This window comes from Chiloscyllium plagiosum, unplaced genomic scaffold (genome assembly GCF_037043375.1).
Source record: "Chiloscyllium plagiosum isolate Xiang-an unplaced genomic scaffold, Cpla_swu_hap1 HiC_scaffold_9, whole genome shotgun sequence".
Taxonomy (NCBI): Eukaryota; Metazoa; Chordata; class Chondrichthyes; order Orectolobiformes; family Hemiscylliidae; genus Chiloscyllium; species Chiloscyllium plagiosum.
Genome location: NW_028270147.1, coordinates 35,898,573 through 35,917,865, shown reverse-complemented (window position 1 = coordinate 35,917,865; position 19,293 = coordinate 35,898,573). Strand labels below are relative to the sequence as shown.

At 39.8% G+C, this 19,293-nt stretch overlaps 1 protein-coding gene across 2 annotated transcripts in view; it reads right to left on the bottom strand.

Moving 5' to 3' along the window:
- Positions 1-19,293, bottom strand: part of eif2b3 (eukaryotic translation initiation factor 2B, subunit 3 gamma) — a 142,682-nt gene that overhangs the window by 99,850 nt on the left and 23,539 nt on the right. For both annotated transcript variants that reach the window (XM_087990539.1, XM_043699051.2), the window contains exons 3-4: positions 17,159-17,301; positions 7,365-7,524 (exon numbers count right to left, since the gene is read on the bottom strand). In XM_087990539.1, the coding sequence (XP_087846665.1) occupies positions 7,365-7,524; positions 17,159-17,301 (303 nt within the window). The remainder of the gene's footprint in view (positions 1-7,364; positions 7,525-17,158; positions 17,302-19,293) is intronic.

Here is a 19,293-nt window from a genome sequence, read left to right as displayed (position 1 = left end):
GCCAATGGATGGAAACTGTACAAAGTAATCTGATCCTCAACTAGGCATTTCTGACTGGAACAAGAGAGGGCTTAAGTGTAGCAATAAAAGTAAACACCTTAGAAATATAATACATATGGAAATAACCTTGAGGGGATCAGCTTTCAGATGGAACTGCAACAGAATGATCCAATTTAAGTTGACAAATTGGCATCAACAGGTTTTCAGATGAAAGATATTTTTGTTTTTTGTGTTCACTACAGTTCATTTGGGTCTGTTAGGGTCTGTTCAGGGCCTTTGGAAAAAATGCTTTGCTTAAGCTGAATGGTCCTACAGTGTCGACAGGTCCATTTGGGTCCACTGCCAAAAAGACCTTTGGTTTTTATGTCTTTTTGGTTTTGGATGTATGGATAATGGAAACCCAATCTGTACAACGGTATTGGATACATTCTACCAACAGCCAGCTTTAATACATAAAAGGGCTATACTTTCATAAAACAAAGCAATAATGAAATAAAATTGATTAGAATGAAATTCAGATTGGATTCAGAAAACGATATTGGAACAACTTAAAAGTCACAATGGTAAATAGTCAGATAAATATATAGCTAAAACCAGCAAGCCCTGTGTCTTAAATAAGCCCAATTAATAAATTAGAATAAAAATTACTGCTACAAATTTGTATACAAAGGGGATGGGTTCAGAGATCACTCAAACACATTGCAAAATGTGACTGGTATGAAGAAGGATGCAAAAAAAGTGCAACATCACAGGCACAGAATATAATGTCAGAAATGTTTTTGATGTTTCATCAATAACTTAGATGTATAATAATGTCTAATATTGCAAGATCTCAAGGCACTTCATATGGCCAACATCTAGCAACATTTGATACAAATCCATATAAAGAGATATTAGGTTAGGTAAGCAAAAGCTTGGTCAAAGAGGTAGATTTCAGAGGAGGAGACAGAAAGGTAGAGAGATTAGTGATAAAATTCTAGCGTTTAGGAACGAAGGAGTTGAAGGTATGATTGCCAACTACAGAGATGGAAACTGGAATGTGCAAGAGGCCAGTATCAAAACAGCACACAATTCTTGGAAACCTGAAGGATGGCTCTGAGATGGTACAGGCAAACCCAAGAAATATTTGAAAGAAGGAGAATTTCAAACATCAAGGCATCATCATGCTAAATGCCAATGGAAGTTAGCAGGCTGAGAAGTGGTGGGTGAACGAATTTTTTTTGGTACACAGGTATTTATTGTTCATCCCTCATTGCTCTTAGTTGATAATGTTGTGCCACCTTTTTGAATTGTTACAATCCACGTTGTGTAGGCAAAGATGGCGCTGACACCGTGCAATTCCTTGCGAGCTCCCTACAGCAGATCTAACTTTAACATTTTTAATAACCGTTCTACACTTTTATACTTAAATTCTGAATCTGTAAAAATTACAAATAATGTTATTTTAAATCTACTTACAGGTTTGAGGATCCTACAGTTGTCCACGACTGAGTACTATTGACAGAGACCCAGGACATCCCTACCGGCTTCCCATAGGGCCCACAAGGCTCACTCCCCTGGATCTCCTTTCCCCACCTTCCTACACTCCTGTTAATATCACTTATTTTGTGGGCTGGCATGACACGTCATGTCAATTACCTGTCTGAACCTTCTTGACAAGTAACAATGGACAGCTATCTTAACTGTTGCCTCTTTGCCCACCTTCATCTAAGAGTTAGTTTGTAAGAACAAAACCTCTTCTATTCCCAAATAATAGGTTAGTGTAGCACCCAATAAATTTTGACATCAGCTAAGATCTCAATGATTCCGATGGCTTTTCCTTTGTTTTCTTATAGAGTCACAGAGATGTACAGCATAGAAACAGAACCTTTGGTCCTACCCATCCAATGCCAACCAGGTATCCTAACCTAATCTAGTCCCATTTGCCAGCATTTGGCCCATATCCTTTGAACCCTTCCTATTCAGATACCAATCCAGATGCCTTTTAAATGTTGTAATTGTACAAACCTCCACCAATTCCTCTGACAGCTTATTTCATACACGCACCACTCTCTGCATGAAAAAGTTGCCCCTTTGGTCCCTATTAAATCTTTTCCTTCTCACCTGAAACATAAGCCCTCTAGCTTCAGACTCCGCTACCTTGGGGAAAGGACCTTGGCTATTTACCCTATATATGCCCCTCATGATTTTGTAAACTTCTATCAGGTCACCCCTCAGCCTCTGACACTCCAAGGAAAACAGCCCCAATCTATTCAGCCTCTCCCTAATAGCTTAAACCCTCTAACCTTAGCAATAGCCTTGCAAATCTTTTCTGGACCCTTTCAAATTTCACAACATCCCTTCTATAGCAGGGAGAGTAGAATTGCATGCAGTATTCCAAAGTGGCCCACCCAATGTCCTGTACAGCTGTCCAGTCTTCCAGCACCTCACCTGTGGTCATCGTTGATACAAATATTTCAGCAATGGGGCCAACAATCAGTTCCCTAGCTTCCCACAAAGTTCTAAAGTACACCTGATCAGGTCCCAGGGATTTATCCACCTTCATGTGTTTCAAAACATCGTACATCACCTCCTCAGTAATATGAACATTTTTGAAGATAAGACATAGGAGCTGAAATTAGGTAATTCAGCCCATCGAGTCTGATCCGCCATTCAATCATGGCTTATAAGTTTCTCAACCCTATTCTCCCACATTCTGCCTGTAACCCTTGATCCCCTTGACAATCAAGAACCCATCTATCTCCATCTTAAATATACTCAATGACCTGGCCTCCACAGCTTCTATGGCAGTGCATTCCATAGATTCATCACTCTCTGCTGAAGAAGTTTCTCCTTATCTCCATCCTAAAAAGTCTTCCCTTTACTCTAAGGCCGAGCTCTCAGGTCCTAGTCTCTCCTACCAATGGAAACATTTTCCCAGCATCTATTCTATCCAGGCCATTCAGTATTCTGTAAGCTTCAATTAGATTCCCCCCATCCTTCTAAACTTCATTAAATATAGAACCACAATCCTCCAACGTTCCTCCTGTATTAAGCTTTTCATTCCTGGGACCATTCTCGTGAACTTCCTCTGAACACGCTCAGGCCAGTACATCCTTCCTGAGATACGGGGCCCAAAACTGCTCACAATACTTCAAATGTGGTCTGACCAGAGCCTTACAGAGCCTCGGAATTACATCCCTACTTTGAAAATCAAGTCCTCTCAAAATAAATGCGAATATCACATTTGCCTTCCTAACTACTGACTCAACCTGCGAGTTTAGCTTGAGAGAATCCTGGACTAGAAGTCCCAAGTCTCTTGGACTTCAGACTTCTGGATTTTCTCCCCATTTAGAAAATAGTCCATGTCTCTATTCTTCCTACCAAAGTGCATGACCTCACACTTTCCCACGGTGTACTCCATCTGCCACTTCTTAGATATCAGTATTTATTTCTCTAGTTTCCATATCCTTCTCCACATTAAACACTGATGCAAAAATACTCATTTAGTATCTCTCCCATCTCCTGCAGTTTCACATTTTGATCTTAGACCAGAGATGTGTTTATTTTTGTAGAATGCTAGTTACTGCTGTAACACAAAAAGTATACAGAAAATACTGAATATGGAATACCAAAACAATTCAGTTTTAAATATGTCCCCAATTTCCAACAGTGGGTACAACTACAACCCAAGGGATGTAGTGGTTCAAGACAGCGGCTCACCACCACCTTCCCACCAGCAAATAGGGATGGACAGTGAATGCTGGCCCAGCCAGTGAAGCCCACATCCAACGAATGAACACAATAAGTTGAAAATGAATCAAATTGCTTCAACTATAACTGTTAATCTTTGTTCAGTGATAACATTCTGTAGATCTAGAGTTCAAATGATATTACACAGATTGGAGCATATAATCTGGGATGGCACATCAGAGTAACCAAGGAGTCTTGCATTGTTGGAGGTGATATCTTTCAGATGAGATATTAAGCGAAGGCCTCAGTTTTCCTCAGATGGATGTAAAAGATCCCAGCTAACCTCAAGAGGGTGCTGCCAAAATACCACCAACACACCTCCTGCCCCACCAGAGGACAGAACAATCTGGACCACTGCACAACCATTAAATACACCTTCTGCTCCATTCCGCATCCACACTTCAGAAAATCAGATCACAGCGCTGTGTTCCTCCTCCTAGCTTATAAGCAGAAGCTAAAATAGGAGGACCCTTCACAAACAGAAATACAATGCTGATCCAATGCAGCGGAAGACTGTCTTCGGGAACTTTTTGAAATCGTTGGACTGGAGCGTACTCAAGTACTCAGTGGAAAACTGAGATGAGGACACTACCACCATCACAGACTTCATTAGCAAATGCATAGAGGACTGTGCACCAAAGAAGTCAATCTGAGTGTTCTCCAACGGAAACCTTGGATGAACCAGGAAATCCACTCCCTACTGAAGACCAGGCGTGCAGAATTCAAGTCTGGGGCGACTCAGACAGGAAATCCAGATATGACCTCCACAATGCCATCAGGGATGCCAAAAGGCAGTACCAGACCAAGTTAGAGGCCCAAACTAATTAAATTGACTCCTGCAACCTGTAGCAAGGCCTAACAACATTACAGAATACAAAATGAAGCAGACAAAGACATTCCTCCCTGATGCGCTCAATGCTTTCTATGCACAGTTCAAGCAGAATGCCAGTGGCGCCATGTCACCTGTCCTGACAGCCTTGGTCGAATCTGTGCTCACTGTCAACGTTGCAGACATCAGTCAACCTAAGGAAAGCGACGGCCTCAGATGGAGTCCCTGGACAAGCACTTCGATCCTATGTGGACAGACTGGCAGAGGTATTCACCGATCTCTTCAATCTCTCCTTCCTACAAGCCGAAGTCCCCACCTGCTTCAAGACCACCACCATCATCCTAGTACCTAAGAAACCAAATGAAACATGCCTTAATGACTACTGCCCAGTGGTTCTGACCTCCATAACCATAAAGTGCTTTGAAAGGCTGGTCATAGCCCACATCAACTCTAGTTTCCCATCCTACCTGAATCCTTTATAATTTGCCTACCAGCGAAACAGGTCCACAGTGGATGCCATTTTCCTAGCCCTGCGTTCATCCCAGGAATATCTGGACAACAAGGACACCTTTGTCATACTTCTGTTTATCGACTACAGCTCTGCCTTCGACACCATTATCCCTTCCAGACTGATCTCAAAACTCTGAGAGCTATGTCTCGGTTCTGCCCTCTGCAACTGGATCCTCAGCTTTCTGCCCCACAGACCACAATCAATGAAGATGGACAACTGCACATCTTCCACAATAAAACTCAACACAGGAACCCCCCCAAGGATGCATCCTCAGCCACCTACTTTACTCCTGTACACACAGAACCCTGCCAAATTCTGAATGAAAGCCATCTGCAAGTTTGCTGACAAGGTGACACCACAGTGTCGGATGGATATCTAACAACGATGAGTCAGAATACAGAAAGGAGATAGAGGGCTTGGTGAAGTGGAGCAATGAGAACAACTTCTCTCTCGACGCTGGCAAAATTAAAAAACTGATCATTAACTTCATAAAGAAAGGGAGAGCACACTCTCTCATCTACATCAACAGAACAGAAGTCGAGAGGGTGGAGAGCGTCAAGTTCCTAGGAGTGACGATAAATGACAACTTGCCCTGGACTTCCCACATAGATGCGACAGTCAAGAAGGCACAACAGTACCTCGTCTTCTTCAGGTAGCTCAGGAAATTTGGCATGTCCATACGGACCCTCACCAACATCTACAGATATACCTGCGAAAGCATACTGTCCGGATGCTTAATGGCCTGGAATGGCAACTGCTCTGCCCAGAACTATAAGAAACTACAGAAGGTTGAGCACACAACCCAGACGATCACAGGAGCCAACATTCCGTCCACGGACTCCATTTACACGGCTTGTTGCCACAGAAAGGCTGCCAACATCATCAAAGACCCATCGCACCCTGGTAATGCTCTCCTACAACCTCTTCAGGAGCTTGAACACACAGACCAGCAGGTTCGGGAATACCTTCTTCCCGGTTGATATTAGACGGATGAATGAACTCTCTAACTTCAAATAATAATGATCTTGCTATTATTGATCTTGCCTAGCACATGCCCTGTGTGATGTAACCTGTATGCAACTAAGTCTTTTTTCAACCCTATGATCTGTATATCCTTGCTTACTCTGATCCGCCTGTACTGCTTGTAAACAAAGCTTTTCACTATACTTAAGAACACGGCACAATAAATAAACCAAATTAAATCAAATATTTGAACAATGGAGTTCTCCCAGTTTCCTCATAATTATTTACCCAACCACACCTCCAGAACTGATTATCTGGCCAATTTTCTCACTGCTGTTTGTTGGACCTTACTGGGCACAGATTTACAGCTGCATTCAGTTACATTACATTAATGACTTTGAACTTGAACAGCACAATAAGTCAGTCATTTTACGTTTTACTATACAGTGGTGATACAACTGGCTACTATCAGTCCAAAAAGATGCTCTTTCTACTATAATGTTGAATATGTATTTCTGTGTTAGTGCAATGTCAGGTAAATTGGCCAATCATTGAAATGTACAGTCTACCAAATCAACCATGTTCCTCTGGCTGTTCAAAATAAGCAGAGTACTCAACCAACCCACACTTGCAAAATCCAAACCAAAACTCCTGGATGTAATTCCATGATTATTGAGCCAATGAATTGCTAATAACTACACAACAGTAATTTAAGATAATCAGTGGAGCTTGGTTAATTTATATACATTCTGTGCACTAGAAAGGAATATGATAGAGCATTGTGCTTTTCTGAAAATGCCTCAGCCACAGTCAATTTGCCAACCAATCAGTTCATCTATTTCTCCTGTAGCATAAATTGTTGCCATCATTTGAAATATGGCATTCATATTTATTCCGTTACATGTAAGATAAAGTTTCAGTAATATTAGTGACTTTGTTCCAAATGTACTTCACTAACTTCAGCTAAGAGCAAAACACTGTGGATGCTAGAAATCAGAAGTAAAAACAGTAACTGCAGGAGAAATATAGCAATATCCGTTGAGAGGGAAACAGAGTTAATATTTTGAGACTGAGAAAAAGTAAATGAGAACTTCTGTTTCAGTGACCTGCATGGAGCCACAGCAACATGGAACAAGTGAATCTTCTCAAACAGTGTTAAACATGATGACAAGGAAAGAATTAGGTTATCGTCTTGGAGTGCATTCTATAATACTTTTGTTACAACACTGAAGAGGCCTCCATAAGGAGTCTGTGCACTTACGTTAGACTACCTGCCGATATTTTCAAAAATCAATTGCTCATACATTTTTCATCCTGAGAAAACTTTACCTTCTTTATTTTTTCCTTTCTGGCCTGGCACAGGTTCAGTAAAATCATGTGCCTTTCGCATCAGCATGGACACTGTGGCATCGTGTGCACGAAACAGGTCTATCACCTCATGTAGAGCTGCATCAGTAATGAGATCACAACTGACGACCAAAACGTCGGTCTGTGAAAAGAAAAACAACTTTTCAATTTTTTGTTGAATATGTCGGCTGTGTCTAGAAACTATAGATGTTGACAGTAGGAAGGGCCAACAGTTAAAAAAAAAAAGATAGATTAGATATTCAGTCTACATGAGTAGCATTGGCACACTATAGGAAATATTTCACTAGAGAGGGGGCAAAATAGATTCACCAGAACATTGCCTGGTCTTGAGTGATTCAGCTGTGAAGACAGATTAAACAAACTGGGTTGTTTTCCTTCGAGCAGAGAAAGCTGATGGGGAACCTAAGACGTATAAAATGGAGGGGCATAGATAGGGTAGATTGGAAGAAACGTTTTAATATTAATAGAGGGATCAATAATTGGGGCATAGATTTAAGATTAAGGACTGGAGATTTAGGGGGAACTTCTTTCATCCACAGGGTGATGGGAACTATGATAATATTTAAGAATTATTTAGATAAACACTTGGAGTGCCTGGCTTGCAAGGCTATAGGCCAAGTGCTGGAAAATGAATTAGAGTGGATAGGTTCTTGATGATTGGCATAGACATGATGGATTGAAGGGCCTCTTCCTGGCTGTAAACCCAATGACTCCAAATGTAATCAAATAATGCCTTTCAAATAGAATGTGACACAGAACTTAATGGACTGTGAAACAGTTTTGTTTTTCTGTCAAAGCAATCAACTTGCGCACAGCAAAGTCCTGAAAAGAGCAAATAAGATGAATAAATTGGCATTCTGCTCTTCGTTACACTGAGAGATGCATAAACGATTAAGAGACCTCCATGCTCCCAGATGCTTATATTCCATCCGACCTTTTTCTCAGCATCTGGACACATTAAAGTCTCAGCCAAAGACTAAGGATAATGAAATACTCCCTCAGTATGTATTGTAGAGTCATCCTGGTCTATATGCTCAAGTCCCAGTACAATCTACTGATTCAGAGACAAACTATATTAATGCAACCAGTTAACTGTTTTATAAAATATGCTGATAGGGTTAAAAAGGGTATGATATTCCAAAATACACCACCTTGTGCATAATTAAATCAAAAATTGCTGGTGAAATGTAGCAGGTGTGGCAGCATCTGGGAGAAGAAAGCAGAGTTAACGTAAATTCTATTACTTCGTGGATAATTAATGTGCTGACCTAAAAACAGAAGCTCAGATTGACAACATGTTTCAAAGAATTTAAAAAAAGGATCTCTCCAGCATACTCAAATGCAGCAACAAATACTTATTCTTTGCACATGTATAAAAGTCAGTCTTATAATCTAATACCTAGCACATATATCAAGCCATTACATCAAACTACCATCAGCTACAACAGCAATAAGTTTCCATGATTTATCAGCACTAGCTACCATTTGTGCCGATGTAACTGCTTTTTGCTCCTTTGTCTTGGTGGTGCCTGCACCACTAGCACTAGTTTATCAGTAACAGGAAAACAAGCAGCAATTAAACTGTATTTTGCCTTTGCACAATCCAATGATGTGGTTACTAACAGATCCGGATGGTCAGAAATCTTATTGGAACAACTGGCAACAACAATCACCAGCTACAAAGTGACATCTCTCTTCAGATTGCATATTTCAACACATTGCATCAATATGACATCCCATAGGCACCAATTTGCTCCTTACCAATTTGGACCAAGCACTTAAATGCTTCATTTCTCAGGTTAAATGATACCGTACAGTTTCAATGTCTAAAATATCAAGTTTAAAACTGTTCATTTCTACACCTTATGTCATAAAAATTAATCTGAAAAACTTGGTGGTATAGTCAACAATGGAAGTTATCTAAGATTACAAAGGGATCTGGATCAATTGGGCCATTGGCCTGAGGAATGGCAGATGGAATTTAATTTGGACAAATGTGAAATATTGCATTTTGGTAAAATGAAAAGGGTAGGACTTATACAGTTAATAGTTGGGTCCTGAGCAGTGCTATTGAACAGAGAGACCTAGGGTTCAGGTACATAGTTCAGATACAGGTAGATAGGGTGATTAAGAAGGCACTTAGCCTGCATTGCTCAGACCATTGAGTATAGGAGTTGGGATGTCATGTTCAGGTTGTGCAGGATGTTGGCGAGGCCACTTTTGGAGTACTGTGTACTGTTTTGGTTGTCCTGCTATAGGAAGGATATTATTAAATTGGAGAGGGTGCAGAAAAGATGTACAACAATGGTACTGGGACTGGAGGGTTTGAGTTATAAGGAGAAACTGGACAGGCTGGGACTTCTTTCACTGGAACACAGGAGTTGAGGGGTGACTTTGTAGAAGTTTATAAACTTATGAGAGGCATTGATATGGTGATTAGCAAAGGGTGGGGAAATTCAAAACTAGGAGGCATATTTTTTTACATGAGAAGAGAAAGACTTCAAAGGGACCTGAGAGGGTAGTTCATATGTGGAATGAACCTCTACAGGAAGTGGTAGGTGCAGGTATAGTTACAACATTTAAAAGACGTTTGGACAGATACATGAATCGGAAACGTTTAGAGGGATATGAGCCAAAGACAAGCAGATGGGACTAGTTTAGTTCAGAAAACTTGGTCAGCATGGACGACTTGGTACTAAGGATCTGTTTCCGTCCTGTATGACTCTATGTCTCTATAAAGTGTTGAGTATGAAGTGTACTGACATTTTTTTAAAAACTGGCTCAACAGCAATGGAATAAATTGAGGCACCACCATAGAGGTAGAATGGAGATATAAGTTTCTGATGCTGCAAATCTTGATTTATGCCAGAGATGGAAAGGTTACACTGTAAAATCCATGTGAAATTTTGTTTATGAAATCTGTCAATTTGATACTTATCACCAGAACAAGTTGCCAACCTGAATCTCTGGGTGATAACAGGAAAAAGTAAGGTTTATTGAACAAGCAGTTCACCTTTAGAAAAGGTAAGAAAAGAGTACAAACAAAACAATGATGTCAGTGCAGATGCCAAAAAGTGTGGTGCTGGAGATATCTCTCTTTAAAGGAATTGGTTTAATTTATTTGGCAACTGATAAGGATTTGACATCAGTATCCAAATCATACTACAGTGCATCACTTTGAAATTACATATAATGTAGATATTTTTCAAAACAATAATTTATAAGCAGAGTGAAGTATTATGCAATTTATCTGACTGAAGGACAAATTAACTTTTCACTAAGTTAAATGTAGCAGTGGAATCAGCCAGCCAAAACCAAACAGATCAGTAATTCTTCATGATATAATGAAGGAAATAAATCAGAGTATAGACTCTCCATAAACATCAAAATGTCACACTTTCTCTGGTCAACTCGTGTGCTATATCAGTCACATGGAAAATAAACATAGTCTTTAAACAAATTAAAACACCTAATTTAGTCCAGAGTACATTTCTTTAAAACTTCAAAAGAAATGACATTCCTTTCAGTTTTGTTTTCAATGTGCTAGAATGTGTCATTTCAGGTTCGCGAATGCACTGATACGCCTCACTTCTATCCTGGATGGGAATACAGAAAGATGGATCACTTGAAAGTTCAAACTAACTGTATATGTGCATTTATTCTACCTTCAGTGATATTTTCTATGAATAAAAAAACATAGAAAACCTTGTCTCACAATCTTTCTATCCAACCCTTTGCAAAAGGAATTTACACAAATACAGAAATTATACTTAGAGGACTGTGCATGTTAAAATGAAATTAAAAATAATTAATCAAAGAATGTATTCCATTTTCTAATTCTGATGAAAGACCTGTAGAGTTAACTTAGTTTCTCTCTTCGCAGATGCTGCTAGAACAGCTAAGTATTTACAGCATTTTCTGATTTTCGTTTTTCAATTCATCCTATTTTCACAAAAACATGCTGCTCATAATTATAGATGTTCTAAGATACAATGTAATGATTTTACACGTTTACAATTAGGTATTAAGTTACATATATATTTATAATTTCTAAAATGTTTCAGTGATTAGGTTACTCATTCCTATTATCCTTTGTATGGCTTTAAAAAAAGTTAAAAATCATCTTTAACAAATTAGAGTTCAACTTGAATCTGGAATGCTTTGAACAATAATTCAGTTTCAAGTGTAATTAAACCCAGTGATTAGTTAAGAATCTCATTCTGGAATTTTACACAAATTAATTAAACATGATGGTAATTTCAACCATAGGTTATCATAAGATTTTCTTTGGATTTTTCACAATTGAATCAAAAAGTGTTCTTCAGCCATGGAACTTGTAACATTATCATATGGGCTAACTATTACTTTAGGAGAAAGTGAGGACTGCAGATGCTGGAGATCAGCGCTGAAAATGTGTTGCTGGAAAAGTGCAGCAGGTCAGGCAGCATCCAAGGAGCAGGAGAATCGACGTTTCGGGCATGAGCCCTTCTTCAGGAAGGGCTGAAGAAGGGCTTTCCTGAAGAAGGGCTCATGCCCGAAACGTCGATTTTCCTGCTAACTATTTACTTTAACCAAAGATGAGAAATTGCAATTTTAAATAGCCACATCTGGGGATTTTTTGGAGGTATTACTACATGATAGGAGGTAGACGCATGCTTAAGTTTGCCAGGCTGCATAACGTCCGGAGGCAAACGTATTGACCTGGCTGAGTAAAATGAAATAGGAAGGAAGAGCTGAAGAGGCAAAGTGATTTGGGAACAAATTATGGAAAGTAGGATCCAGATTATTTTCCAAATAGTAGGGTGAAAAACAATTAAATAAAAGCTAAAAGAGAAATTGAATGTTTTGGACAAGTTTGGGAGGGGTTAGTGTGGAAATAGGAAGGGGTGAAAGGAAGTCTGCTGCCCTTACCTACCGAAACCCTCATATGACTTCAAACCCACAGTAATGTATGCACTTGCCTCAATGACTACATCTGAAACAGCCTATGGGAAGCCACTCAAATCAAGGGCAACTAAGTTGGGCAACATGTCAACGGTCACAGACCAAGGAGAAAAATTAATAAAAAAATATATTGGTCAGTAGGTATCGAGGGTTAACATAGGGGTAGAGGAGGCAAGAAGGGATCTAAAGCTCACCGCTGTATTAAACAGCACACTGAGCTTATAACACCCTGTTATGCTTAGCGATCATGACTTGGAGGAGAGGTAACGACAATATAGAAGTTTGCAGTCAGTGATGAAGACATAGCCTTGTTTCTTAAAGTTAGGACATAACCAAAGCTTGATGTCTTACAAATAGTCCATCAAGACACAGATAGTTAAAAGTGCTATTGATTTTTAAAAAAATTCATTCAGGGAATGCATTTATTGTCTATCCATATTTGCCCAAAGGGCAGTTAAAAGCCAACCACATTGCTGTGGGTCTGGAGTCACATGTTGGCCAGGCCATGCAAAGTTGACAGTTTCCTTCCTAAAGGACATTAGTCAACCAGATGGGTTTTTCCAACATTTGACAATGGTTTGATGACCATCATTAAGACTCTTAATTCCCAGTTTTTTATTGAATTCAAATTCCAACAGCTGCCATAGTGGAATTTGTACCCAGGCCCCCAGAACAATGCCTGGTCTCTGAATTAATAGTCTAGTGATAATATCACTAGGCCTTTGCTTCCTTTCACCCCTCTCTTGCATGTCTTTGGTATAAACTATTGAAGCTGGTTCTATGCTTGTGAACGAAGTAGCAGAAAGACAGTTAGATGCTTTGGGAAACTCCAGGGGCAACAGTCTGTTGGGTTGGAAAGAAATCATTGATAAAGATGCACAGGTTACATTCACATAGAAAACAGTACAACCAATCATGCACCTGGTCAATAGAGATGCTTTTGAGAACATTACCATGGAGGAATCTAAGATGGATAATGCACTAGAAACACTCAAAGAGGATGTAATTCATGTGCTGAGAGAAGAGCGAAGACTGAACTAAAAGGATTTGAATCAGAAAAGATAAGAATATAGCTTGAAGGCAACAAGTCAAGAAAGGGATATTTCACATGGAATAGCAGGTGAACAGCATAAATGACTTACAGACTGATAATTTTGAGGAAGGGATGGTGGTGGTAACTGAAAAAAAAATGAACGATTAATGTGAGCCAGTGTGGGAAGCTGGAAGAAGCACTGAGCAATCTGAGGCTGAATGAGAAAGAGCTCAAGGAGAAACGTAGGTGGTTTCCCAAAAAAAGTGAGTTTCAACAGGGTGGTAGAAAAAATAGTCAAGAAAGTACAGAGTTATGGATCCTACAGTACAATACTTGGAGGGTTGGGGACAGGGCAGGTCAGGAGCAGCTAAGGCAGCTGACAGGATAATGGGTAAGATATTAATAGTCGAATCATGGTAGGTTTACAACATTAATGCTATTTCTAAAATGTAATATAGATTAACTTTATTAAGATTGTACTTGAAAAAACTAACCCCAAACCTGCATTATTAATCATCCTTAAAAAAGGAAACTTTTGCCAATACCCTTCTATAGATTATGACTAAGAGATGCATGAGAGGCTCCTTTCTGGTTTTCCTCATAGTGAGCCTCCACTCAGTACCTCAAACCACACACTGTGACATGAATAACCCCATTTCTACAAACATTAACAGTTATAACGATTTCATCAAGGAATATTGCAAAAAGTTCATGCAGCACTTTTATTAAAAGTATAAGACTGTTGTATTTTGTGATTACCTCTAAATTACTAGAGTAAATTCAACACATTACACAGAAAACTAACACTGTGGAATGTGGGATACAAACAAAACAAAAATGCAATTTCTGCAGAAAGAATAAACGATAAAAAATTACTCTATTAAACAACAGTGACTGCACAGGATGTAGATATCATCAAGGTTCCCAATGTTCAACTTCTAAACACTTAACAGAAATATTTGCTTATCAAGTATTTAAATGGATTTAAATAAACAAGTTTATAGTGGAGGGAAACGGCATTTTGAATTACATAATTGTGAAACAACAGATAAATGTTCTGCTTATACACAGAAATCAATTGATATTTGGAATAGGAATTCTAGTATCTGTCTTGGACATCAACTCCATTAATGCTATTATTAATAAGTCACTCACTAGTATCAAGCCATTCACTTACCTTCCATACTGAATCAAGCATAAGTCTTCTCAGTTTTTTCTTTGTAACATAGTGATCATCGTTTAGTGGGTGTATTAGTCTTACAGGAATTTGCCTGCTATGTGCAGTAGAAGCAGTTACCAAAATTGTCGAAAGTTGGGCGGCATGGTGGCACAGTGGTTAGCACTGCTGCCTCACAGCACCAAAGACCCGGGTTCAATTCCCGCCTCAGGCAACTGTCTGTGTGGAGTTTGCACATTCTCCCCGTGTCTGCGTGGGTTTCCTCCGGATGCTCCGGTTTCCTCCCACAGTCCAAAAATGTACATGTTAGGTGAATTGGCCATGCTAAGTTACCTGTAGTGTTAGGTGAAGGGGTAAATGTAGGGGAATGGGTCTGGGTGGATTGCTCTTCGGAGGGTCAGTGTGGACTTGTTGGGCCGAAGGGCCTGTTTCCACCTGCAAGTAATCTAATCTAAAAAAAAAGCAAGTCTGAATGCAAAAAAGACTACGAAACAAGTAAATATAACCAACTGTAGAGCACCAGTCAACTCACACACCGTTTCATGACCAAGCATCAGGGTTTCTGGAACTGGGACAAAACAAAATGCTTATGCTCACAATCCACTGCAAATGCTGAGAACAGTACCACCTTCACCCAGAGAGTCAGCCTGCCCTAAATTCAGGACACACTGCAGCCTCAGTAAACTGGTTCTAGCCTAGCCATGGCAGCAGAGAGTCCATTATCAAGAAGAGCTTTGTAGCAGTCCCAGGAGTTATGGAAGCCTGGAGAGTAGACATGGAATTCTGGAGGCTGTAAAGCTACCTGATCTAAGTAGTAGAAATTGTGAAGGGGCAAAAAAGTCACCAAGTCACCCTCTACCAGGTTTTGATGAAATAACGGCAAACCAAAACATTAACTCTGTTTATCTCTGCAAGGATATTGCCAGACCTGAGTATTTTCAGGACTTCTATTTCAAATTTCCAAAATTTGAAGTAGAAGCATTCTAAAAAAAAAAGTCACTTCACAGGGATGTGATTCCCTAGCGTTATTATCATTAGACTATTCATCCAGAGACCCAAGTAAGGTTCAGAGGACCAGGGTTCAAATCCTGCCATGACAGATGCTGGAATTTGAATTCTCTTAATCTCAATGTAAGAGTCTTTAAGAGTCTAATAACGACCATAAAACTATTGTTGATTGTTGGAAACACCCATCTGGTTCACTAATGTCCTTTAGAGAAAGAAACTGCTGCCCTTACTTGGTCTGGCTACTTGTGCCTCCAGATCCACAGCAATAGGGTTGACTCAGGGCAATTAGGGATGGGCAACAAATGCAATGCCCACATCCCATGAACAAGTTTAAAAAAAAGCTGAATGAAGATGAACTATTCAAAATAGTCTATACACTTGATATGTCTTAAATGATGACTATACCTGACTCTGACAGAAATGGAAGATGGAGATATGTGGCCACCTTTGGCAGACAATGTTATGAGCTGAAAATGTGTTGCTGGAAAAGCGCAGCAGGTCAGGCAGCATCCAAGGAACAGGAGAATCGACGTTTTGGGCATAAGCCCATCTTCAGGAATTCCTGAAGAAGGGCTTTTGCCCGAAACGTCAATTCTCCTGTTCCTTGGATGCTGCCTGACCTGCTGCGCTTTTCCAGCAACACATTTTCAGCTCTGATCTCCAGCATCTGCAGTCCTCACTTTCTCCTCGAAGACAATGTTATGAACCAAGTGACAGTAATATTGGAAAAATAAGAGCCCAGAATGAAAGCTGGCTTCATAGATCACATTTACTTTTTCCAGTTGGTTAGCTACAGAAATAGCCATTATTGGTTAGCAAATAGAAGATACCAGGAGTTAGAAGAGTAAAAAGGAACGGAGGTGAAAAAATAAACTGAAAAAAATTAAATGTGAGGAGTGAGAAAGCTAGATGTTACGAAGGCATAGTAAAGAAACCACACAAAATGAATCAAAGGAAAAGCTAACAAATGCAGAGACAGTTTGTTTGTTTTTTGCAAGCTTTCTAGAGGCGAATGAGAAGCTATGGGAATTTTTGTGGGCTCAACTAAAACATTTTTTCCAACCACTGGATGTGCAACAGCCCCAATATGTCCAAGTACAAAAATCTTTATTCAATAAAATAATCCCCATTTTACTAATTTATTTCAGCTGGAGGCTGGGAAGCAGCAATATGAAATCTGTGCACAGATTGGGTGAGAAAATAATGACATGTCAGCATGAGAAACAGTCTTTAAAAAAAACAATTTAGTTACACTTGCAAAGCAAGTTACAGACGGAGGTTGGCAAAATTAGATGATAAGTGATGGTTACACAGATTGACTGAAGTCACAGAATATTACATTGCGCAAAGAATGTGGAAAAGACTAAAGAAACTGCAAAACTGGCAAGAAACAACAAGTAGGGAAAGAGAAAACTTATTCCAGAAACTCAGTAAGAATCGAAACATATACTCAAAGAGTCCAGATGAATACACTAAAACGCTCCTTTAAAAGCCCAGGCAGAGGCATGAGCAATGATTCTCTGAGTACACTTACAAACATAACAATTATTGATGACTCCTTAAAAGGGATTTTAACTCAAAATAATGCACTACCTTAATTTTTCCATGAATCTGTCGTAAAGAGTCCGCAGTTCCCATGTCAGTGTCCTCTGGAATACAGACTGTATCCAATTTCAGTTTTGTGTCTATTTGTGGTAGCTGTTTCTGTACTTCCCTTGTTGTAACCACTATTACTTCTGCAAAAGAAAGAAAACTCTTCATAATCTTTTCCATTGGAAGAGCACCATTATATACACAACTAATAGGTGATAATATCTGAAAGGTTGACTCAACGTCTGACCACATGTCAAACTCTTCCTACTTACAACCTGTACACTGACAACTTTACACTCACTGTTTTCTCTACCGAACCCACACTCTGAGCAAGGACAGGTCCGAAGTGAGAGGGGGAAAGAGAGTTAGGCAGGGAAGCAACAGAAAGGGAGTTAGTCTGACAAAGAAACAATCAGAGGATGAGAGCATGGGCTGTGAGTGCACTGTACTGTTTTCTCTATCGAACCCACACTCTGAGCAAGGACAGGCCCGAAGTGAGAGGGGGAAAGAGAGTTAGGCAGGGAAGCAACAGAAAGGGAGTTAGTCTGACAAAGAAACAATCAGAGGATGAGAGCATGGGCTGTGAGTGCACTCCAAAACAGTGCAAAATGGGTCACCCATGCTGTGTTGGCCCTGTTGAGAACTGATATCATACGATTTCAACTTCTCAAAACTGCTACTCCTCTATGAGCTGACTTGTCCAATTTGCCAAAAGTTTAATCTCAAAAACTCAATTTACCCATATGACTTACTCCTCACCTTAAACTTTTGCCCTCTGGTCATAGATGTATCTGCCATGGGGAAAGATTCTCATGATCCACTGTGTCTATACCTCATAATTTTGTATACCTCAATCAGACTCCTCTTTTCCAAGGTAAACAAACCTAGTCAGTCCATTCTCTCCTCGCAACCTGAGACTTTGCATCCCAGGCAACATCCTGATGAATCTCCTCTGCATCCACTCAAGTGCAGTCATAATCTTCTAATAGTGTGGCAACCAGAACTGCACACAGTATTCCATCTGTGGCCTAACAAATGTTTTATAAAGTTGTAATAAGACTTCCTTGCTCCAAATTCAATGCCCTGGCTAATGAAGGAAAGCTTCCCATACACCACTTTGGGAGGATATGCAATTGATTACAGTCAGTTCTGTTAAAATGCACCTTTTGTTTATGCAAATTGGCTGCAACATGATTGGGTGAATAAAGCACAAACTTTTAACGTTCGTGTTGGCTATAAGGCAATAAGATCGCCAACACTTTAAATGTTATTTATATTGTGTGATTTTTGTGTAGCGTAGGGCTGTACAGGAACGCAACTATTGCGTTCTGGAAGAACTGCCTGTACTTGAAAATTTGTCTTAGTAAAACTGAAAGAATGGCAATATATTTCCAAGTCAGGATAGTCTGTGGTTTGAAGATGAACCTCCAGGTGGGTAATGTTCTCATGTTTCTGCTTTGTCTTCTATGATGTCAAGCTCCTTGACTGCTGTTGAAGCTGTATTCATCCAGGCAATTGGAAAGTATACCATCACTCTTCTGACTTGTGCCTTTTGGGTAGTAAACAAGCTTTGGAAAGTCAGGAGGTAAGTTACTCATTGCAGAATATTGTAGATTTCTAGCATCTCACTTGCACTTGTAACCAGTATTCATAAGGCTATTCCAGTTTAGTTTCTGGTTAATAATAACCAAGAACGTTGATGGTGGGGGATTCGGTGATGGCAACGGTTAGATTTTCTGCTGTTAGAGATGGCCATTGTCTGGGACTTGCATGGTGTGAACATTATTTGCTAATTGTCAGCCCAAACCCAAATAATGTCCAAATCTTGCAGCCTGTGGACATGGACATCTTCAATCTCTGAGATATGTAAAATGGTGTTGTCAAAATGCAGTCATCAGTGAACATCCTCACTTTTGATGTTACTGTGGAGGGAAGATATTGATGAAGCTCCTGAAGATGGTTGGGCCTGGGATGCTATCATGAGCTACACCTGCAGAAATGCCCAGGAGCTAAGATGACTAATCTCCAGTAGCCACAACTATCTTCCTGTGTGCTAGGTGTGACTCCAACCCATGGAGCGATTCCCCCTCATTCGCATTGACACTAATTTTGCTAGAGATCCTTGATGCCACACT